Consider the following 24,200-nt stretch of genomic DNA (forward strand, 5'->3'; position numbering starts at 1 on the left):
TGGCCTGGAGCGCAGAGGGACCTCCAGGGGACAGGCTGCCTGTGGAGAGCAGAAGGCACTGGCGTCTGGGTGGGCAGCTTGACCTCCAGGCTTTCCTCCTGCTACACCAGGGACCAGGACAATGGGCACTCCCTTGTGTTAAAAGAAAAACTTAAGACAAATTAAATTTAACAATTTAATTGAGCAAACAACTATTTGTGGATGGGATAGCACCCGCCCCCTACAACCCCTGAGACCAGAATAGGTCCAGAGAGCCTCCTGTGCTGCTGTGTGGTCGGAGAGGATTTATGGACAGAAAAAGGAAAGTGAGGCACAGAAACAGCTGGGTTGGTTACAGCTCCGCATTTGCCGTATTTGGACATGGTTTGAACAGTCGGCCACCTTTCCATGGCAGCTCTAGGCTGAACTTAATTTCACCCCTACCCACCCTCCACTAAGTGCCACTGCAGCCTGCTGGGCCCCAGGCCTGTGGTCAGCGCCCAGGTGGGCGGGAAAGCAGGATGTGGGCGTGGAGGAAGCGCTCCTGTGTGACCTGTTTGGTTGTCTGGTGCCTTCTGCACAGCATCCTACACACCAAGGCATGTTACATCATCCCCACATAAACTGAGTCTGAGGAGCTCTGTGACGTCCCCAGGCCATAGGTGGTGAAACTGGCATCACAGGGCTGTGGTGCACTGCCCGCATACCACTCTGTCTGGCCCAGCACAGCCCATGACTGCAGACACCTTTCTGTGATTGTATTTCCCCCCCCCAGTGCCCCTGTGCCCTGGGAGATGGTGGCTCAGAGCCCCTTGAGGGAAGCAATAGGAGCACCTCACTCCCCATCCTCACGTGGAGCTGCCCCAAGGGCCCAGGGGGATTTCATGTGGAGACTTAGACTGGGAAAGAGGCGGGGCTGCAGGGTCCTTGCCGAGAAGCCTGGCCAGGGATTCAGGGCTGCAGCCCCAGGGCCGAGCCTTGGCCATTTCTCCCCCCGGGGCTTCCCTGGAGTCAGGGAGAGAGGATTGGGTGAGGAGGCTGATCTTTGCCTGCTGCGAGGAAGGCCCTGGAGCCACTGGCCCTGGACAAGGCATAGGGGTTGGAACTGTAGCAAGGACATATCCGGGGTGCCCTGAACCCTATGCCAGGCCCTCTGCTCCAGCCTTCATGGGGGCACCAGGCATGACTCAGAGTGAGGGTGCCCCAACTCTCGCCGCCTGGTCCAGACCCCGCAGGCCTGAATCCCAACTCCAGGCTGGTTCTGCCCTCCCTACCACCTCCAGGGGTCTGCCTGGCACAGCCCACCTCCCCCATATCCACTTCATATTTGTATCAAGTCCACTAGGTTTTTTCTGCTTTCTGCATTTACTTTGCAAGAACTTTGCACCATCCAGAAAGAAAGAGTCCTGGGACTGCCTTGAGTGGAGGTGACCTGGGAATGTGAGACACTGAGCCTGGCTGTCCTTAAATCTGGCCAAGCCCTTTCTGTCCAGAGGCTGAGTCCAGAGCCTCACTGTGCTGAGAAAGTTGGGGGGCTGCAGAGACTCCACAAGGAACCCTGGAGGATGAGAGAGAACCCAAAGGGACCCTCCTTACTCACTGGGTGACTTGGTATAAATTAGAGCCCCTGAACAGGGCGGGCCAGAGGGAGGCGTCACCCACCAGCCACCCACCTCACTGGGAGATGCTCCTTCTAGGAGAGGCCTCCAGCTCAGGCCAGGCCCAGGGAGGGAGCAGCTTCCCCAGAGGCACAGCAAATCCTAGGCCTGGAAATTCCTGCTCCCGAGCCTGCCCTCAATGCATGGAGGTGCTGGGGGCTTCAGGAACTGTCCCCCCGCTGCACAGTGGCTGCGTGGCCCTAGAATCTCCTCTCACTCCGCCTCTGTGTCCCTTCCAGATCACGAGCACCAGCCCTGTGGAGCCTGTGGTGACCACCGAAGGCGGTTCGGGTGCAGCAGGGGTAAGTGCCCCATGCTCAGCAGTCAGCAGGGGTGAAAGGCGGAGCAGGGGGTCAGACCAGGATGACCTATAGGGAAGATGGAGAGGGAGGGTCAGACCAGGGCCTCCTGGAGGCGGAGGGCTGAGGTGCCAGCCTGCCCTGCTCACCGTGACTGGGGGCCTGGGTGTGCGGAGGTGAAGCTATGTCTGAGTCCAGGCACTGATGAATTGTGTGGTCACTGCAGGGGACTCTATAAGGCGGGCACGCAGAGGCCTGTCAGTGTGGGGATGTCCATTACCTGGCTGGAGGTGGTCACACAGCTGGGCACACATGTGAGAATCCTCTGAGCTCCAAGTGAACATTTATGCTCTTAACGTGTGTGAATCGTCCCATAAAGCATGTATTAACAGTGCAAGGTCCTTAGGAGGCTCGGTAATGCAGAGGACTGCTTAGTCCTTCACCCCAAGCCGCGGCCAGGGAGGCCTGAGCCTCCCTGCCTCTCCCCGTCTGTGTTCTCGTGTGCCTTATGGCAGCTGCTTCGGCACAAGGGTGCTGCTCCGGCCAGGCAGCCTGTGTCCACGCACCCGCCTGCCAGGGGAGAGGGAACTGGGATAAGGCCTGCCTCCCTCCATTTAATCTGGGAAGTTAAAGAGGATGAGTGCCGAGAACATCTGTACCTGGAGCCATCATCATTGGCGCCCAGGCCTGGCACTCACCAACGCTGACAGCAACATCACCGTGGAACACCCCGATGCGGCTGCTGCACCGAGATGCAGGAGGGTGATTCTCCAGGCACCTCGCCTCACCCCATGCTGTGCAGGCCCAGGAATGACGTGGCCCCAGATTGCTGCCCTAACCCCATCCAAGACGGGTGTGTCCAGGTGGGCTGGCCGCTGGCTGCCCCCTCCCATGACCTGAGCTTTACCAGGCCCCACCCATCATGATCTGGGCTGGCCGGGCATTGGGAAACCATGAAGAAACTCAGGAGGTCTCGGGAAGGATGTAGTGCTTCAGGAGCACGACGGAGTATGGAGGCGTGGGGGGCTTGCAAATACATCTCAACGGGCAAGAGGACAGACCCCAGATTCACAAAGCGCAGCCACCTGGCCTCTGCAGAGCAGACAGGCCCCCTGCGGGGACATCTTATTAACACTGAAATGAGGAAGTCTGACACGGGGTGGGCAGCTTGGGGGAAAGTGATGCCCTGGCCTTCTAGGAGAGAATCTCCTCTCACTTGTCTCTTCTTCTTGTGTCTGGCCTCACCTGGCTTCCTGGCCACCCTCCCCTGAGATGCCCTGGGTTCCCCTTGCCCTGCTAGACCCCAGGGCCTTGACACTTGCTGTTTGCTCTGTCCAAATCTATGAAGCCCCGTATCCTGCCCCGGGGGCCCCTGATAAAAATGTCTCAATGACAGGAACCCGCCCATCAGCAACTTTTTTTTTTTTTGAGACAGAGTCTCGCTCTGTCACCCAGGCCGGAGTGCGGTGGCACAATCTCAGCTCACTGCAACCTCCACTTACCAGGTTCAAGTGATCCTCCTGCCTCAGCCTCCCAAGTAGCTGGGACTACAGGCACATGCAACCATGCCCAGCTAATTTTTTGTATTTTTAGTAGAGACGGGGTTTCACTATGTCAGCCAGGATGGTCTCAATCTCTTGACCTTGTGATCCGCCCGCCTCAGCTGGGATTACAGGCATAAGCCACCATGCCCAGCCTATGATGAGAATCCGCCCATCAGCAAATTTTTGTATTGCCAAACAGTAAGTGTGAGGCTGGCTGTGCCCCAGACTCACAGAGTTCTTTAGGCCCTTTTCTGGAGCATTTAGGAAAGTTATGAAAAGCAATGTGTACTCATAGTGTGAGTGCAGCCACAGAAGCGTGAGCTGCCCACAGTGGACACACAATCGCAGGGTCACAGTGGGGATGTGACAGCCCACACCCATGCGTGCGAGGCACTGCCTGATCAGCCCCACTGCCTGGCATCCCACAGCCAGGGCAGACATCCCTGACAGTTTCCATGGTGACGCGCTGGCACAGAGCACTGCCTCCCACACGCACAGCTCACATAAGGAATGAACTTGGCTGGCCTCTGCCCGATGACCCTCCATGTCCAGCCCCGGGCCCTGGGCCAGGCTTATGGAGACATCCGTGGTCACAGTCCTGCCACAGAGGCATCAAGGCTCAGTGAGAGCCACCTGTCCTTTGTGAATGCATCTGTCCTGGATGTGAGCCCACAGGACATGGAGAGCCACCTTCAGTGTCTTGGGGAGGCAAGGAAGCAGAAGTGGGTGGAGGCCACGTGCTGAGGGATGCCCTGGGTGGGCAGGACCTGGGCGGGTTGTAGGAACAGCAGGAGCCCAGGCCTGGCTGAGGGGATCCACATAGGGCATCTGAGTGTGGGACAGGGTCCTGGGGAGTCTAACCCCGGGTTGGTACCCAGACAGGAGAATGTTCTAGCTGGAAGAACCTGCAAGGCCATGGTTTAAAATGTTTTAACTTGTGGGAAGACACAGCTTGGAGATGGCCTTGGAGCAGGGCTTTGAGCAAATGCCGCCTCTTGAGCCTCACTTGGCTCTGGGCAGAGAGATCAGAGAAGCTGTCAGGCGCCGCTGGCCACACAGGCAATGCCCCTATTGGCCACCTGCCTCCGTCACAGGCGAGAAGGTAACTGGGGCTCAGGGCTTCAGTCAGTGTCCGGGCATCTGCTGGACCAGGCTGTGGCCAGCAGACCCGCTGTGCCTCGATGGGTGCGCCCAGCTGGGTGGACAGCGCCGCCTGCCCCACTCCCTTTACTTCCCCTGGCCCAGGGCTCAGCTGCCTCAGGTTCTGCAGCAGCCTGGGGAGCCAGGTACTCAGGGTCACAATTCCAGTTCCGATCTCTTGTCTCTGTTCCTTATCCACACCAAGCCAGAGCTGGGCCCACGACAGACCACCAAACAACAACAGACCTCGGCTCCAGCCCAGGGCCTCCCTACGCCCAGTGGATGTGGCCTGGCCTGGCCCTGTGTTCCTCACTGGTGTCTTCCTGTGAGCAAAAACAGCAGAGTTGAGACGAGGGTAGGAGCTGGGACAGCTCAGTGTCTGTGTCAAGCTGCACAGGGTGAATGTGGTGTGATGGAGGTGAGCTCAGTGTGCATTTTACAAAGCACTCAAAAGCAAGTTCATTCTCTCACCAACAACAGTGATTTTTGCTACAGTATACCAAACTTCAACTTACTTCCTGAGCCCAATTTCTTCAGTGGTATAGTCCCTGTAAGCCCCTTTCCTACGAGAAGCTACACCCAAGCCAGGAAGTTTTGCAAGAGGCCTTGCAGAATTCAAAGCCTTCCCTGATGGGCAAGCATCGAGTTGCTCTTAACAGAAACACAAAATGTCAGAATCCAAAAGGTCTCTTAGGGCCTACGACCCACCATGGGTGACACACGAACCCCTCCAAGGAGCCAGTGAGGCATCTAAGGGCACCCTTGACAGGCCAGTGCCAGGGCCTCTTCTCAGGCACTGCCCCTCCTGGGACAAGGCCACGCCCTGTGTCAACCCTCGGGGCTCCAGGGCAGGGCTGGAGCAGAGGCATGAGGCCTCAGCCTGGCCACCCTCCTGTTGGAATAGCCCCAGGCAGTGCCTGCGCCTCACAGCCTGTGTCCCCTGCTGGGTCATTTCCAGCATCTGATGAAACTGACTCGGTTTCATCAGGGCCACTTACTGGGCTCCAATTCTGTGTAACTCAGCTGTGCCCCCTGTTCCTAGATGTGCAGCTCAATTTGCTCAAGAAAAAATGCTGGAGGGAGCAGCCCCGTTGGCCCTTGGTGGAGACCACTTTTTGGGTCAACGCTGGTGTGTTTTGGGCGCTTTGGGGGTGAAGTCACTCGGTCAGATACTGAGGAAGCCACAGTTCTCCATCTTCCTGGAGAGACTTGGGCTCAGGTTTTCTGATATCCCGACATCCACAACGAAAACCTGAGCTCCCTTCTTTGGGTCAACCTGCGTGGTAACTTCATCCACAAAGGGGCGTGTGCATGGCCGAGAGACCATCGCTGGCTACTCAGGTGGGCCTCTTGCCTCTCAGCTACTGGGTCATGCCTACAAATTCAGCCACACCTTGATGATGGGAGCTGGAGGGTTGGCCTCGGTGGGCTGCAGACCTCAGCTCCATGGGAGCGGGTGCAGGGCCAGGACCCACCCCGAGTGCTCAGCTCAGCTCCATAGCTGGGAAGATTTGCCAGATAAAGGAAGCCAGTGGGACTCCCGGCACTGCCTCAGCCCTGAGCCACACTCGCTGCTTCCAGAATTGTCCTCTGTCCCTTCACTGGGACCCGGTCCCCGCTGGTCCTCAGAGGCCAAGCTCTTGCTGTGCACCCAGCCCCGCAGGTACCTGTCCTCCCACATGGTTGTTCTTTGCTCCTTCAGCCCCTGCTGCCCGCTGCCCCATGGGCACGCCCTATGTTGTTCTCAGCTGCCATGCAGTGCTGCCCCTGGGTGCTGTGGCCGGGGTCCCCCTTCCGGGGTCAAAAGCAGGCAGTTCTGGGCTGAGGTGCACATCGGGGCCGCCCTTCCACTAATCACTCCCACTTCCCAGCCTTTCTGGGTGCCCATCTGGAGAAGAGGTTTTTGCCGCCAGGTCAGTGATGCCCATTCCCTGCCTAGTGTGCTTGGAGCCCCCACTGTGGTCTTGGGTGTGAGAGAAACTGCAGAGGGAGCCCAGGCCGCCTCACCTGTGTCTTTGGAGCAAGGCCCATTCAACAGAGGTGCTGGGGAGCTGCAGCACAGCCAGTGAGAGTCCCTGTCACCCTCAAAGAAGCCAGCCCTGCCCTTGGGCTCCTGTGCCAAGCAGGCCAGGCGCTGGGGGGACCTGCAGGTGGGCCAATGAAGGGGGACCACAGACCAGGCCACACAGCTGGAAGTGCCCGGCTAGAATTTGCACAGAGGCACTGGTGTCAATTTGTTGGGGCTGCCAGAACAAAATACTACCTGAGGCTGAAGTCTGAGATCAAGGTGTGGGCAGGGTTGGTTTATCCTGAGGCCTCTCCTTGGCTTGGAGATGTCAGTTTCCTCCTTGTTTCCACACATGGTCTTCCCTCTGTGTCTCTGTGTCTCTGTGTCCTCATCTCTTCTTATAAAGACACAAATATAGTCACATTCAGAGTTACTGGGAATTATATTTTCAACATATGAATTTGGGGGGACATAGTTCAGCCCATCACAGCCTCCAATGCTTATGCCCAATCTGAGCCACCCCTTTCTTGCTTCTTCACCCCCAACCAGTTCAGTTCATCTTTTTCTTTCTTTTTTTTTTTGAGTTGGGATCTTGCTGTGCTCTCCAGGCTGGAGTGCAGTGGTGTGATCACAACTCACTGTAGCCTTGACCTCTCAGGCTCAAGCAATCCTCCTACCTAAGCCCCCCAAATATCTGGGACTACAGGCACGTGCCACCACATCAGCTAATTTTTTGAATTTTTGTTGAGACGGGGTCTCACTATGTTGCCCAGATTGGTCTCGAACTTCTGGCCTCAAGCAATCCTCCCGCCTCAGCCTCCCAAAGTGCTGGAATTACATGCGCGAGCCACTGCGCCTGGCCCTCTTTCTCCTTAAACCTGAAGAGTTTATGTTAAACTTTTTTTAAGCATATGTTGTTTAGCATTTTCCTATGGCAGTTTTGGACCCATACAAGTGGGGATAACCGCAGTGAGTATCCCTCCCCAGCTCCAGAAACCTCAGCCTGGTGCTGTTCTTATGGCCCCTCGGCCCCCAGCCCTGCCACACACACACACACACACACACACACACACACACACACACACACACACACTTCTATTTTCTGTAATATTTTAAAGCATATCCCGCACACACACACACAGGCGCGCGCGCGTGCACACACACACACACACACACACACACTTCTATTTTCTGTAATATTTTAAAGCATATCCCGGACCTCTTTTTATTCTGCTCAGCTACAGTAATGGTAAGCTTATTTTAGGTAGTTTTCTTTTAAACAGGAAAAAAAAAGAAAGAAAGAAAAACACCTGCAGGCTTCAGTTTCCCTGACTGGAGAAGTTGAGATAAACATTTCTAGTGGCAGCTCCAGCTCTGACATCCTGGGGAACTCGATACATATCTTTGCCTTTTCCTAAAGTCTTCTTAACAGTGGTTTCTGCACCCATAACAAAGTGTCTCAAGGGAGGCGCCTCCTCCCCAGAGGAAATGCTGGGTGTGGACCAAGCTTCAAAAGCCCAGGAAGTTATTTCATCAAATGATGGGGCCTTTCCAGGGGCTGCAGGCTATTGTAACAGGAAAGGGTAATTAGCAACTTGCCAAACGCAGTCGGGGTTTTATGTACTGTGATGAGGCTTAGGACCCAGGGACCAGTCACCCATCCCATTTTACAGGTGAGGAAACTGAGGCTCAGAAAGGAGAGGTGAGTCATCCAGGGTCTCATGGCTGACATGAGGCAGGAGCCTGGGGTCTCTCCACCTGGCACTGTTCATAATCAGACAGGGAAACCAAGGCTGGACTGGGCAGCCCCAGGCTACACCTGCTCCAGCCTCCACACCACCCTTCTCTGTAGGCAGTTCAGGCATAGGAGACAGAGGAGGGTACAGCCCCTGACCCTGGCCTCAGCTCTTCATGGCTTCCTCACATGTCCTCACAGATTTTTTTTTTTTTTTTTTTTGAGACAGAGTCTCGCTCTATCACCCAGGCTGGGGTGCAATGGCGCGATCTCGGCTCACTGCATCACTGCAACCAACCTCTGCCTCCTGGGTTGAAGCAATTCTCCTGCCTCAGCCTCCCGAGTAGCTGGGATTACAGGCATCCACTATCACTACCACGCCCGGCTATTTTTTGTATTTTTTTTTAGTAGAGATGGAGTTTCACCATGTTGGCCAGGCTGGTCTCAAACTCCTGACCTCAAGTGATCTGCCCGCCTCAGCCTCCCAAAGTGCTGGGATTACAGGCATGAGCCACTGCGTCCAGCCTCCCCCTAAAATGTTGCCATGCTTGTCTGCACACTCAGCCATGTGGGTGCACACCCATATTCATCCATGTGGCGTGCCTGGAGGGTGTGGCCCCCGGTGCCCAGCATAGAGTAGGCGCATGGCCACACAGCTCCGGTTGCAGGCAGGGATGCCCCCGTCCCCAGGGCTGCAGGCCATGGCTGTGCTGCCCACTGCCCACCCTAGTAAGTGCTGTGTTCCTCCAGCTGTGGCTCCTTTCAATAGTTTCTCAGATGCACCAGATAAAGTCATTGGCCAAGTTGTTCCAAACCTGAAGATCTTGATCCACTTAAAATCTTTACTTGGTGCAATGGGCACAGGCAGCCGCTGGGAGGTGAGGGAGGGAAGAGAGACGTGGCCGACTTGGCTCTTCATTCCCTTCTGCATGTTCCACTTTTTGCCTTAAGCCTGTGTGGCTTTTACAGTCACAAGAGCTGCCACTCCACTGCCGTGTGGGGTAGGGTGCACACATGATTCGGAAGTTGATGGCATCTATTTGCCTCTTTGTAGCTCGAGCCCAGAAAACTATCCTCTAAGACCAGACGTGACAAGGAGAAGCAGAGCTGTAAGAGCTGTGGTGAGACCTTCAACTCCATCACCAAGAGGAGGCATCACTGCAAGCTGTGCGGGGTGGTGAGTCCCGGGAGAGGGGGACAGGGACAGGAGGCCACCCGTCCTCTGCTCTGACAGAGCAGCTGAGTCCTCACTAGCAGCACACCAGCCATGCACACCAGCCCTGCATAGAAGGGCTTCCTGATCCTGGCTCATGGATATAGATGCCCTTGAGTGCAAAACTGTCCTGTCCGAAGTAGAATCGAATCACTTTTCTCTGGTCAGCTCTGGTGTTCAACAAACACTCCTTGTGGTTGAAAAAGTGCTGGAATTGGAACCACAGAACCCCTAGCTGGGTGACCTTGAGAACAAGGAGATGATAGTCCTCATTCCTTGCAAGGTGTATTGGAGACGGGTGAAGGGTGTGGCTGTGCTGGAAGCTCCTACTGCTGGCCTTTGCCCCAGCGCTCCAGTGATGCTGAAGGCCTAGTGGGCCCATGTGATGAGGCAATGCCTCCGACTGGCGCCCCAGCTGCACACCATCTCCATTCCCCTCACTCCAAAACCCTTTCTCCTGAGAATGGAGAAAATTCAATGCTTAATGTTGAATGTAAAAGTATCCCTGAGGGAGGAATGGATCATTTAAGTATCTTTAGGTTAAGAGATTAAAGTTGAATCTGTGTTAGCAACTGGATCTCAGCACAGTATGCTTTGGAGGTGTTTTTCCAAAGGGCACCAGCAACCTGTGCCTGAAGCAGTTGATGTTGCTTGTCATACCTTTGCCACATAGCGGGGGGCAGCAGGGGGAGGGGAATAAGTAGATGAATCCTTGGAAGGATGGATGATGGATGGATGGGTGGGTGGAAGGATGGATGAGTGGATGAGTGGATGGAGAGGTGGGTGAATTGATAGGTAGATGGATGCATGGATGGATGGATGGAGAGATGGATGGATGAGGGGATGGATGGATAGGTGGGTAGTTAGATAAATGGCATATGGAAGTATGAATGGAAGTGGATATATAGGAAGTATAAATGGATGACTGGAGATTTGATGGATGGATGGATGGATGAACAGACGAATAGTTGGATGGCATACAGAAGTATGGATGGATGGGTGGATAGATGAATGGTTGGATGGATGGATGAATGGATGAGTGGATAATGAATGGGTGGATGAATGGATGGATGGGTGGATGAAGGGATGATGGATGGATGGATGATGGATGGATGAATGGATGGTAGAGGATGGATGGGCAGGCAAGTGGGAAATGTGATCCGTGCCTCTTAAAGAACTCTCAGTTTGGGGCCCAGTTTGTACTCCAGAATTGGGGGATTTAACTCAAACCTGGTTTCCCCATCAGACGTGAGGGGAATCTGTTGCTTTAAGAGCCATCCTCAGAATACATGCCCTGGTCCCTGCTCAGCTCCAGGCTTCAGGCTTTGTGACTACTCAGGATCGGAAGCTGCGGCCTCCGTTAATCTTCCTTGGAGTGAGCGTCCTCATGGCCAACCTGGACTTCCCCGCACAGCAGAGGTGGCTCAGTGCCCTCAGTGACGTCACTGCATCTCTGTGTCAGCCTGCTGGGGCTTAGCTTGGCTTTCATTGCCTTGCTTTGCCCAGTATTCCTGCTTCCTCACACAAGAAGTGATAGAGAAAAGAGAAATTCCAAAAATCCCCATAAAAGTAGGACTCCAGAAGAGGGTGCCTTCCGTCTACTTAAAAAGAGCAATCTCCCCTCTGCTGTGGCTCCTGAGACCTGCGATATGAGCTCAGTGTTTGAGTGCCATGGTCCCTTAGCAGCCAGTGCCTGCAGGTTTAGGTTCAAACTAGAATTTCCCAAGGTTTGAACAAGGATCTCCAAGTCCTCTGCAACATTCAGTACTCGGGGCAGGATGGAACAGGAGAAGCAGATGCAGAAGTGGGTGTGGGTGGCGCTGAGACAGCAGGAGCCTCTGTGTGCTGGGAAAAGGATCCAGCAGAGGGAGGGAGACCGAGGCAGAGAGAGACAGGACCATCGATGGGATGCAGCTGGAGGGGCCAGAGGAGGGGGCACAAAGGGGCCTGCTGGGAGTGTCCAGGGTAGGAAAAGCTCTGGAAAAGTCACTGAGGAGCACTCCTTGGCTAAATTCCCATGCTCCACCCATGCATCTGAATCACATTCCACTGTACAGACAGACCATGACGACTTCATCCATTCATCTGCCTATGGACACGGGTTGCTTCCAGCTTTTGGCTATTGTGAATAACGCTGCTATGGACATGAATGTACAAACATCCCTTCAGATCCTCCTTTCAGTTCTTGCGGGTGCATACCCCGAGTGGAACTGTTGCATCATATGGTAACTCTGTGTTTAACATTTTGAGGAACCACCCTACTGCTTCCCACAGAGGCTGCACCAGTTTACTTCCCACCAACAGTGCAAGGATTCCAATTTCTCCACATTTGTGCCAACACTATTTTCTTTTTGTCGCTGTTGTCATTGTTTGTCTGGAAAATAGCCATGCTGAGGGGTGAGAGGTGGTTTCTGGTTATGAATTTGATTTGCATTTCCCTGATGGCCAGTGATGGGGCGTCTTCCCGTGTGCTTGGTGGCTCTTCTCACTCTTCCTCCCATGCACACAAGACTCCTGGACTCTGGATCCTCCAGGACAGGAGGGTGCGTACCAGACACCCAGCAGGGCCAGCCTTGCTCTCTGCCCTCAGACAGGGCTCCCCTCAAGGAGAAGCTCTTACCCCTCCCCACACTGTGTTAAGTCTCCTCCAGCCCACTCCACCTCCCACCCGCTCCACTTCTCCTCTGGCCTCTTCCTGGATAATCCTCTGTCCCAGGGCACTGGGGTCACAGGTGCCCTCTGTTTGGCAGGTCATCTGCGGGAAGTGCTCCGAGTTCAAGGCCGAGAACAGCCGGCAGAGCCGTGTCTGCAGAGAGTGTTTCCTGACACAGCCAGTGGCCCCCGAGAGCCCCAGCCCCGAGGCTCCGGCCAAGCCCAGGCAGAGCACAGAGGTGTGTGCTCCCAGCTCCTGCTCCCCTCCTGGTGGCGCGGCAGAGCCTCCAGACACCTACCTGCTCCTGTGCCCCAGCAGCTCCAGCTGCCTCTGCTTTCGGAGGGTCCCTGGGACCAGGATAGATGTGGGTGTGTCTCAGTGGGGCCCCCAGGCTGGGAACACACTCAGAAGATCCTGTGTGTGCACGCTGGCTTCTCGGGACCAGCCAGGGCCAAGACTTGGGAACCATTTGCATCCAGGAGTTAGATGGGAACAAGTGTCACTCCTGGTCACCTGGTTGGAGGGCATGGATTGAAGCTGCCCTCAAGTCCAGGCCTTGAGGCCCACCTGAGGGGAGATACTGCCCTTCTCTCCGCCTGCCTCACCTCCAGCTGTCAGAGGGTGAGCAGGGCCCTGGAGGCAGGCGCCCCCTCCTCCTCCTCCCTGTACCCTTCTCCTCCTCCCCATACCCTTCTCCTCCTCCTCCCTGTCTCCTTCTCCTCTTCCTCCCCCTCCTTCCTCTCCCTCCGCCTCCCTATCTTTCTCCTTCTCCTCTCCCTCCTCCTCCTGCTCCCTCTCCTCCCCGTACCCTTTTTCTACTCTTCCCTCTCCTTCTCCTCCTCCTTTCTCTCCCTCCCCCTCCCCCTCCCCTTCTCCTCCTCCCTCTCCCCTTCTCCTCCTCCCCATCTTCTTCTCCCCGGCACTCCTCTCTTTCTCTTCCTCTTTTCCTCCTCCACTCCTCTTTCTGAGAGTAGCTGCTGCTTTCCCTGCCTTCGTTCCTCAAGAATACAGTCTATTCTGGGGGTTGCAGGAAAGCTGAAAAAGAAAACGTGAGTTTCCCGAAAAGCTCATCGCCCTTTCTCTCCACTCGACACAGCCTGCGGTTTGCAGCGCCAGCTGCACGTTGGGGTCTCCTGGGAAGCTTCTAGTGTTGATCTCCCTCCTAGAGGCTCAGTGAGGTGATCAGGGGGTCAGTGTGTTTTCAGGGTCCCAGCTGCTCTGACTTACAGCTGTGGTTGGAGCCCTGACCTAGGTCCTTGGTCTAAGAAGTCAAGGATATAAGTCTATTAGGACTGAGCGTTAAATGGTCTTAATGGTGAAGAAGAACCTTGCACTGCCCACCGAGCTCCCTCATGCCTGCAATTTAAATACCGAGGTGTGTTCTGAGAGCCCCAGGTCCTTGGGGCATGGGCCTCCAGGGCCCTGCAAGGTGGACTCTGGCCTCGAAGGGGGGCCCAGGTTTGAGGGGTCCAGCTCTGGCAGGGGGTGTCTAAGCCATGTCCAAATGGTGGACAGTAGCTCCAACAGTGACATGACAGAGGGAGGGCCTGTGTGTGTGGCGTGTGTGGTGTGTGTGCTGTGTGTGCATGCACGTGCATGTATATGGTGTGTGTAGAACTGACACGCTTGAAGTCCCTGTCCCATGACCCACCCTCAGGTACTTGCTGTCCGGTTTTCCTATGATTTTGATGTGTCCTGACCCAGCATATGGATGCTCTCCCCTTGGAGGGCCCAGCCTGCAAACCCCATCTGATACCACACACGCCTATGTCCTGCAGGCTTCTAGTGACCCTTGCAAGCCGGGTGAGGCTGGTCCCAGTCTCTGTGCAGGCCTTGGCCATGTCTCCACAGCCAGCTCCTCCCAAGCAGTGGCCCTGGCCCTACCCCAGCCTCCTCAGAACAGGGCGTGACCACTGCAGGCGAGACTGCCCCTAACCTGTGTCTTTGTGTTCCCAGAAGACACCCACTGCAGACCCCCAGCCCAGCCTGCTCTGCGGCCCCCTGCGGCTGTCAGAGAGCGGTGAGACCTGGAGTGAGGTGTGGGCCGCTATCCCCATGTCAGATCCCCAGGTGCTGCACCTGCAGGGAGGCAGCCAGGTACGTGTCCCCACCCCACCAGGCCCTCAGGCGAGCAGCCCAGAGCCTCAGGCCTGAGGCACCCACAGCAGGCCTGCACCACCAGGTGGGGCCCACCTGCTTGAGCAGTGTTACCTAGGGCCTCAGTTTCCCCAGCAGTGCAGAATTCCCTCTGCTTGCCAGTCACAGGAGACAGAACCCACCGGCACCTGGGTGGACCCCAGAACCAGCCAGGGGGCAAGGAGGGGTGGGCCAAGGGGGCACAAAGGGTGGCCAGGAGCCGCAGAACCTGTCAGGTGAGACTCAGGAACCCACGCAGCCCTGGCCTGGCCCCTTGGAGCCCCAGTTGCTACTGTCACAGGGGCTGGCCTGTCCTGCCTCGCCTCCCCAGGGGCCAGACAGCCCAAAGAAGGCCATGGAGTCTGGGGGTCTGGTGAGGTAGGGAAGGCATCCCCCTCCCTATATCTCCCTCGGGAAGAACCAGTGGGTCCCCCCACGAACTGTCCTCCTGTTGACAAAAGGCAGTGCAGACACAGCCACCAGACCTCTCGGGCTCAGCACTTGCCTTGCGTTGCAAGGGTCTGGGAGTGGCTTCCTGGGAAAGGCCCCCATCACTGAGGTGAGCCCGAGGCCGGGAAGCTGTGGTCCCGCTGACCATCTGCTCCTCTGCTGCAGGACGGCTGGCTGCCCCGCACCATCCCTCTCCCCAGCTGCAAACTGAGTGTGCCGGACCCTGAGGAGAGGCTGGACTCGGGGCATGTGTGGAAGCTGCAGTGGGCCAAGCAGTCCTGGTACCTGAGCGCCTCCTCCGCAGAGCTGCAGCAGCGGTGGCTGGAAACCCTAAGCACTGCTGCCCGTGGGGACACAGCCCAGGACAGCCCGGGGGCCCTGCAGCCTCAGGTCCCTATGGGCGCAGCTGCTCCGTGAGCTGAGTCTTCCACTGCCCTACACACCACACCACATTGGACCTGTGCTGTCCTGGGAGGTGGTGTCGGAGGCCCCATGAAGAGCGCCCTGGACTGCTAAGGGTGGGCCAGCAGCCCAGAGTTCAGGACACTTGGCTTTGGAGGGAAGGAAACTGAGGCCCAGAGAGGGGCAACCACTGGCCAAGGGTCACCCAGCAAGTCTTGGCTAAGAGCCTGGCCTCCAGCCCCAGCAGTGTGGCCCAGAGCAGGGGCCGACTGCCAAAGTAACCATCATCCATATGGGCCGTGTAGTGATGCTGGCCCGGAAGGCAGAAGGAGGCAGCATGGGCACTGCCAGGGACAGCCACATCCTGCTGGTCTGCAGTGTGGTCCACCCTGCCTCTGCCCAGCCTGTCTACACCGTGTGAGCTGAATCGTGACTCGCTTCCCACCTCCTTTCTCTGTCCTCTTCTGAGGTTCTGCCTGCAGCCCCCAGGAGGTGGGCCTTGCCCCATCCTAGCTGGACTCATGGTTCCTAAATAACTGCGCTCAGAAGCTCTGCTAGGACTTACCCCAGCCACTGAGTGGCAGGCGCATGAGATTTGTGGCTGTTCCTGATGCTAGTGGCACACAGTGCTTATCTGCATAAATAAACACTGACCACCAGCAGTGGGCGCAGCCTCGGTGATCTCTCCCCAGCCCCTCAGCAGCGTCCCCCCGCAAGGTGGGCTGGCTGATAAAGGGTTGAGGGACAAGGGTGATGGAATCACATCGGCCACACACACCACCTGGAAAGCAGTTCTGCATCTGTTGTCCTGCCAGGGGGTGGGCAGGTGGCAGGTGAAGATGGCCAGGCTGAGAGATGGGGAGGGTGGAGTGCAGGGCACTCAAGATGGTGCCAGTGGGGACCTTGCAAAGGCTACTGGGGTGGGGGTGCTGTTTGCACCAGAGCCCTGAGGGCCTCTGGGAGAGAGTGGGGGAATTTAGGGACCAGTGATTGGGGGTGCTCACTGGTCAGGACCCCCGCCCCTTTAATATTCATGTAGCACCACGTGGAGACACCTGGGAAGACAAGCAGGGCACCTACCTGGGGGACTGAGAGGGCAGGAGGAAGAGCCAGAAATGGGAGACTGGTCACAGGTGATGGGGGGGACAGGTGAGATGGGAACACAGGTGAGGGCACAGATGAGCTCCCGTGAGCTCTAGCTGGGCCATGCTTGGGATGCTGCTGCAGCCACTACACACGGAGCCCCTGCTGGCTACCTGGGCCTCTGCCACAGCTTCCCACGCTATGCTGGATGTTCTGGTCCCACTTCACACTGAGGAAACTGAGGCTCAGGGATGCTAAACAACCTGCATGCTTCCACATTGGACAGTGCCCACCAGGGGGAGACGGAATCAGACCCTTTCAGCTGCACAGAGGCATCTCAATAGGCTCCGGCTGCTGCCCAAGGAAGCAGCAAAGCTCCTCACCCAGCTCGGGCTGGAGCAGGGACAGTGGGTGGAGGAGGCCTCGAGGGGACCCCAGCCCGTTGGCCCTGCCTTCTCCCCTGCAGAGCTGAGCTCTGACCCACATTCATCCCCTACAGAGCAGTGCCGGAGCCGCTCCCTCCCACACATCTACTGAGCATCCGCTGCAGCCCTAATGAGGCCCTTCTTTGAAGGGTCAGGGCTCCGTCCTCTGCCTGCTTCAGTAGTTCTATTTCTGCCGTCTCACCACAACCCCAGGAAATCCCCACTTGACAGCTGAGGAAACTGAGTCAGAGAGAGGACACCCCCAGAGCCCCACAGCTCCGGAACCGAGCAGACACCTGGAATTGGCCTGCCGGCCATGGTGAATCCAGCAGGGCAGGGGTCTGCTGGGGCCAAAGACTCTGCTGTGGGGTCACCATGGCGAGTCCCCTAGCCTCGAGCCCTCTCTCTTGCACCCACCAGCCTGGCTAGTCTGCTGGGAGGCAGAGACAAGGCCCGCTGCGAGGCCAGTCCTGATGGGAGCTTGTTTGCTGTCATACTGGTGGCTGTAGTCTGTTGTTCCCACTTTTTCCAAAAGAGGAAGCTGAGGCTCAGACAGGGGCAGTGAGAGGCCTCCAGCATGCAGAGCCTGCGTGCTGTGCCCTTACAGAAGCTGGCCTTCCTAGGGTCTGTCCCCAGAGACCCCTCCTGCGGGACACCCCAGCAAGGATGCTGCTGGGGAGCTGGCTGCCTGGGCCTGGCCTCTCACCACACACTGCCCTGTCCCCCGCTCCAGCCCTCCCACCCCACCCCACAGTGGAGTGGGCACACTCCACTGCCCAACCATGGAGTGGCAGAGCCTGGACACATGCTGGCTGGTCGCATGCTGGCTTTTGGCCTCTTTACGATCCTCCCTCCCCTTTCTCCCCAAGGCCACCCCCCTCCAGAGGCATAGGAGACCACCCGATGGCAGTGGGGGAAGGGATGCCTGTGGCTGAGTAGGAGGTGGCTCCCAGGGTCTCGGGCCTGAAGAACGAATGGGGCAGCACAGAGTCTGGGGAGTCCATCACCACAGGTGTCAGGGAGGGACTGGGCTGGGGGCCCTTCCGAGGCTCCCCCGCACCATAGCCTGTAGGATGGGGGCTCCTGGTACCAGCCCAGGGCCTGAGGTTGGAGCACACTGGACACCAGAGCAGAAAGGCTTTCACAGGTGCAAGAGCTGAAGCGGGGAGGAGAGAGCAAACCAGGGCAGAGGGGAGGGAGTGTGCTTCTGCCATGGGCAGGTTCCCCACCCAGCACACCACACCTCACTAGGCCCAGACCAGGGTGCTGGCTGTGGCCTGGCAGACCTGGAGAAGATGAATGAGCCTCCAGGAGGGGCTGCTGCAAGCCCAGTGCTCCCCAGCTGCCTGAGAGGAGAATTGTGACTGAGAAGGCGTCTTGGCAGTAGTGAAACTGAGACCCAGAGAGGGAAGTGCACTTTCCCAAGGTCACACAGTAAGTTAGGGACTGGCCAGGATTTCCTCATTCACTTTTTTTTTTTTTTTTGAGACGGAGTCTCACTCTGTCACCCAGCCTTGGAGTGCAGTGGTGCGATCTCAGCTCACTGCACCCTCCGCCTCAGCCTCCTGAGTAATGGGGATTACAGGTGTGCACCATCACACCACGCCTAGCTAATTTTTGTATTTTTAGTAGAGACGGGGTTTCACCATGTTGGCCAGGCTGGTCCGGAACTCCTGACCTCAGGTGATCTACCCACTTCAGCCTCCCAAAGTGCTGGGATTACAGGCATGAGCACCGCGATCGGCCCCTAATTTATTTTTCTTCCATTTGCTCATGTACCAGGTACTGCTAGCAGACTCTCTGGGGGCTCAGCCTGGGCCACCACACAGCGGGGGCGGGCCTCCCAAGTGCCTGTCCCATAGGGAAGCAAGTGCACTGAGCATCATTTGGATTTCTGGGACAGAGGACAAAACACCACCTGTAGCCCCAGCCAGAGTCACACTTTCAGCCCCATCACCAGGCTGCAGCTACCTGGCCTTCAGAACCGCCAGCCTCCTTTCCCCCTGGGGCCTTGGCACATGCTGTTCCCTGGGCCTGGGGGCTCTTCCTGCAAGGCTTTGTGGGCCGCCTCCTCAACGCTTACTGTGCTCAGACATTGCCTCTGCAGACAGCCCTCCAGCCTTTCCACTTTTTTGTTTAGCCATTTGCTCTCTTGTTTAATCTCTCTTTTCCCACATAGAATAGAAGCTCCGAGAGGGCAGGGAGCAGCCCCTTTAGCAGTGCCTGGCCCACAGTAGGTGCTCAGTGAATACCTGTCCATAGCCTTGGAAAGGCTCAGTGACTCCTGCCTTGCCATAGGGGCCCTGAGCACTTTGGGTCTGGAATCCTCATTTTATAGATGGGAAAGTAGAGGCTGCCTGAGGCCATAAAGGCTCAGTGCTCCCCTGCCTCACTCACCGTCCTGGGTCTCGGGGACATTAGAGTCAGCTCCTTCTCAGATGGTTGGTCCTGTTGTAAAGACGGGCACACTAAGACCCAGACAAGCTTCCATGCCCCCAGGACATGGGCAGAGGGAGACTGGGATGCAGGTCAGTCCAATTCCCGCTGGGCCTGCCTCCCACCGTCCCACGGAGGCAGCAGGATCTGCAGTAGGACAGGGCCTCTGAAAAGGCACTGGCCCCCACAAGCCCCAGCCTAAGAGGGCGTCTTACCCCAGAAGCCAGAGCCCAGGCCTTCGGGTGGTCCCAGCCCTGCCCTCCCTGCAGCCATGGGGGCCTTCAGAACTCTGTCTTATCACCAGCTGCCCCAGGAGCATCACCCACTTCCCAGAATCCAAGCCCCTCTGAGCAGCCAGTTCTGGCAGTGAGCGTGCAGGAAGAAGGGTGGGCTCACCTCCCCTTGGGGTTGCTTGCTCTGTTTCTGCCAACAAACTCCCTCTGGACGATCCCTCCAGGGACATCCAGGGAGAGCTTTGGGCCCAGCCGGTGCCTGGGGGTGGCTGCATCATGACCCCACAGCCCATTCCTTCAGGCACCCACCCCAAGACACCGTACTTTCTGGGTCTCAGTAGGCAGGGCCAGTGGCGGTTGGCTCTGAAGCTGAAACACTATGTCCATGCAGGCAGCGCCTGGCACTGGGCAGGTATGGTCCAGGCCCCTCCACCCTTCCCCTCAGGACCTCCCTCTCACCCCAGATTGAAGCAGTCATGGTTCCCCAGGGGCACCTGGTGGTCCCTGTAGCAGCTGGCTGCGACAAGAGGCCAGGCTGCTCCCTGCCCACAACATCATTCACGTCGTTACTCTGGGTGAAGGATTCCTCTCCATTTACTGGGGAGAAAACTGAGGTTGGGGAAAGGGACCCACTGGAAGCCACGGGCTCCGTCTACCTCCAGGGTTCCTCCCTCAGTTCCAGGGTTGTTAGATAAACCTGGAGGTCTGGGTAGGCCAAAAAGGGAGGCAGGGCAGGCCATCAGGGAGCAGCCAGGGCCACACCCCACATTCTGCACATTCTATCCTGGAAAGCAGCCGCCTGGGCTGCCCTGCCCCAGGGCCTACCCCACTCTCTTCACACTGCCTTGGTGGATTTCTGGGCTTGGTGCCCTGCTCCTAGGTGGGAAGCTCTGACAGAGGCTCCCGCAAGCCTCCAGAAGGCTGCAGCTTAGCCAGGATGACAACTGTGTGGTCGGACAGCAGCCACATGCCATCTCCCAGCTGTCAGGCTCCATGGCCCCTGAACCCCTTGTGCACTAAGGCCCCTTCCAGCTGGGCCACAGGAGGTGCAGGCCTTAGTGCTGCCTTGGACATGAGTGTTCCCGGGGTCCCTGACGGCAGCAGCCTGCCCACTTCCACGCTTCTGTCCTTGCTCCGTTGGGGCCTCCTCCCACCCTAGTTGACGGATGCCCAGTACTGGCCCCAGGCTGGACTCAACCCTCCCTGTCTAGTCAGGGCGGGGCAAACACAAGGCTGTGCCCTGGAGGCTTGGGGACAGCAATGGGTATCATCACCTAAGAGAGAAAGAGCTGGAGGCTGGGTGTGTGTCAGCTGAGCCCCGAATTTCTGGAAAGTCAAGGTGTTTCAGGAAGCAGACTCCACCTCTTGGGATCCTGTGACCTGACCCGAGCCAATCAGCATCCTCATTCCCTTGGCCACAGTGATTGGTCTGCATGGTCACATGGCCCAAGATGGCCTCCCCACCCCTTGATGGCAGGAGGGAGCCTGGCTGCTGAGCTTGGGCAGCCATCTTGGAACTAGAAGAGCCTCCCAGTGAGGCCCAAACAGAGGTTGGAGGAAGTCAGATCTCTGGTTTCATCTAGAGTAGTTACATGAGTCAATAAATTTCACGTGGAGTCAGGTTTTCTGCTAACTGCTGTCCTTGTCCACCCAGCAGCCACTGTGTTGCAGGGATCAGCCTCTGCTCTCCAAAATTTCTGCCTTGGCCATATTTCCCCCACCCAGCAGCCAGGCTCATAGCATCTCTTCCTCTTTTCTGCCGGGGCCAGGCCTGGCCCCTTGGAGAGCTCAGTCTTCAGTGCCCCAGTGCTGCCCACTATAAATTCTACCACAACTTCCTCATGAATCTCCATCTCAGAAAGGAAGCTTGGCTTTCCCTTTACCTTACCAAAACTCACGTAAATTATTCACCCCCAGCCAGGCATGGTGGCTCACGCCTGTAATCCCAGCACTTTGGGAGGCCAAGGCAGGCAGATCACCTGAGGTCAGGAGTTTGAGATCAGCCTGGCCAACGTGGTGAAATCTCATCTCTACTAAAAACACAAAAACATCATCCAGGCGTGGTGGTGGATGCCTATAATCCCAGCTACTCAGGAGGCTGAGGCAGGAGAATCCCTTAAACATAGGAGGTGGAGGTTGCAGTGAGCTGAGATTGCACCACTGCACTCCAGTCTGGGCAACAAAGCAAGACTCCATCTCAGGAAAAAAAAAAAAAGATCCACCCCTTCCATCAACATCTGTCCCAAAGAGACATTGAAAAACTGCTGACACCTGAATAGCCCATTCACATTTAAGAAAAATCATGGCCAGGCGCGGTGGCTCACGCCTGTAAAGCACTTTGGGAGGCTAAGGCAGGCGGATCACAAGGTCAAGAAATCAAGACCATTCTGGCCAACATGGTGAAACAACCTCATCTCTACTAAAAATACAAAAATTAGCTGGGCATGATGGCATGCGCCTGTAGTCCCAGCTACTCAAGAGGCTGAGGCATGAGAATCGCTTGAACCTGGGAGGCAGAGGTTGCAGTTAGCCGAGATCACACCACTGCACTCCAGCCTGGCGACAGAGTGAGACTCTCTCAAAAAAAAAAAAAAACCAAGAAAAGAAAAATTATATTGGGGTATAGTCTCAAAGCACTCCTCTTCCCGGAGTCATGAAATGAATATTTTGCTCTGTGAGACAACAGGATTCTCTCCTCTGCCCTCAACAAAACCTCAGAGGAAAGCGCTACTGCCCTCACCTGCATGGAGAGAAGGACCGTGCAGCTCAGCATGGGGAGGCCACGCCTTAGGCATGTTCTTCTAGTAGCAGGCCCTGCTATGTAGATTTCAATGCAAGGAGTTTATTTGGGAAGTGATCCAGGAAACCGAGTAGGGGAGTGGAGATTGAGGCAGAGAAAGGCTGAAAGCCTTTCAAGGATAGTGTGTTGAATAATGTCACCTCCAAATTCATGTCCATCCAGAACCTCAGCACATGGCCTGATTTGGAAATAAGATGTAATTCGTTAAATTAAGATGAGGTCACTGTTTGTGACTTAAGTGAGGCATTTAGGTTAGGTTCGGTTTAGTCAGTGGGGGACCTCAGACCAAAATGGTGAAAGGATTGAGTTTCTAATTCACAAAGCCCAGGGAGCAGAAGGCAGCATGGTTCACAAGGCCCATGGGAAGGGGAGGGGACGTCTGGGACACATGTGCTCAGCAGCAGGTAAGGAGAAAAAGAGAGGGATCTGGGGGCCGAAGTCTTTACTGGGGTCCAGGGTGTTACCTACGTGGGTTTCCCGAGTCAGGGGCTCATTGGTTGATTTAAAGGGAGCGTGAGGGTAAGCACCGGAACTTGGCTACACTGTCAAGTTCACCAGACTTAAAGCAGAAGTAATGTGATCCTGCAGTACAGAGTATGAGACCTTATCTATCCAAAATGCAAAAACAGGAACTGCATGGAGACTGTGTCAAAATATGTAGGTCAGGTGTGACAAGCCAGGGACAGGACAAGATGGATGTTGAGGCAGCATTAATATGAATGAGAGTTATAACAGCCATATTGGATTAGGAAAGGCCCTAAATCCGATTATTTTTGCCCCTATAAGAAGAGGAGAGGGCCGGGTGCGGTTGGTTCACACCTGTAATCCCAGCACTTTGGGAGGCCAAGGTGGGTGGATCACGAGGTCAGGAGATCGAGACCAGCCTGCCCAACATGGTGAAACCCCATCTCTACTAAAAATACAAAAATTAACCAGTGTGGTGGTGCATGGCTGTAGTCCCAGCTACTCGGGAGGCTGAGGCAAGATAATCGTTTGAACCCAGGAAGTGGAGGTTGCAATGAGCCAAGATCGCACCACTGCACTCCAGCCTGGGCAACATAGCAGGACTCTGTCTCAAAAAAAAAAAAAAAAAAGGAAAAAGAGGAGAGATACACTCAGGGAAGAAGGCCATGGGACAGCAGAGGCAGAGAGTGGAGTGATGCCTCTACAAGCCAAAGAATATGAAGGATTTCTGGGAGTCACCAGAAACTAGGAAGAGGCAAGAAAGGATCCTCCTCCCCTAGAGCTTTCAAAGGGGTCTTGGCCCTACCAACACCTTGATTTTAGACTCCTGGCCTCCAGAACTGTGAGAGAATTAATTTGTACAGTAGCCCTAGAAAACTAATACAGATTTTGTACCAGGAAGTGAGGTGCTGCTGTGACAAATTTTTGAAAATACAAAAGTAGCTTTGGAGTTGAATAATGGGTAGAACCTGGAAGAGTTTTGAGGTGCTTGATAGAAAAAGCCTAGATGGCCTTCAAGTGCTTGTTGGTAGAAAAGTGGACATTTATTTAAGGTGCTCCTCATGAGGCTTAGAAATCAAAGAAAAATGTAGAGAAATCTATCACCTTTTTTTTTTTTTGAGACAGAGTCTCACTCATGTTGCCCAGGGTGGAGTGCAAATGACGTGGTCTTGGCTCACTGCAAACTTTGCCTCCTGGGTTCAAGCAATTCTCCTGCCTAAGCCTCCTGAGTAGCTAGGATTACAGGAGCCTGCCACCACGCCTGGCTAATTTTTTGTATTTTTAGTAGAGATGAGGTTTCACCATGTTAGCCAGGCTGGTCTCGAACTTCTGACCTGAGGTGATCCACCTGCCTTGGCCTCCCAAAGTGCTGGGATTAGAGGCATAAGCCACCATGCCCAACCAAAATCTATAATCTTAAAGAATATATATATCATCAAGAACAGGCTGGGTGCGGTGGCTCACACCTGCAATCCCAGCACTTTGGGAGGCCGAGGCAGGCGGATCATGAGGTCAGGAGATCGAGACGATCCTGGCTAACG

At 55.9% G+C, this 24,200-nt stretch overlaps 1 protein-coding gene across 4 annotated transcripts in view; it reads left to right on the plus strand.

Moving 5' to 3' along the window:
• Positions 1 to 15,878, plus strand: part of FGD3 (FYVE, RhoGEF and PH domain containing 3) — a 67,846-nt gene extending 51,968 nt beyond the window's left edge. For 2 of the 4 annotated variants that reach the window (XM_054500422.2, XM_054500420.2), the window contains 5 exons: positions 1,877 to 1,939; positions 9,418 to 9,540; positions 12,327 to 12,467; positions 14,186 to 14,326; positions 14,981 to 15,866. In XM_054500422.2, the coding sequence (XP_054356397.1) occupies positions 1,877 to 1,939; positions 9,418 to 9,540; positions 12,327 to 12,467; positions 14,186 to 14,326; positions 14,981 to 15,232 (720 nt within the window). In that variant the 3' untranslated portion in view covers positions 15,233 to 15,866. Of the gene's footprint in view, positions 1 to 1,876; positions 1,940 to 9,417; positions 9,541 to 12,326; positions 12,468 to 14,185; positions 14,327 to 14,980 lie in introns of all 4 variants that reach the window. The other 2 variants (XM_054500421.2, XM_054500419.2) reach the window with 2 other exon arrangements.
• The last annotated feature ends 8,322 nt before the right edge of the window (positions 15,879 to 24,200 follow it).

The sequence above is a fragment of the Pongo pygmaeus genome, chromosome 13 (genome assembly GCF_028885625.2).
Source record: "Pongo pygmaeus isolate AG05252 chromosome 13, NHGRI_mPonPyg2-v2.0_pri, whole genome shotgun sequence".
NCBI classification, from domain to species: Eukaryota; Metazoa; Chordata; class Mammalia; order Primates; family Hominidae; genus Pongo; species Pongo pygmaeus.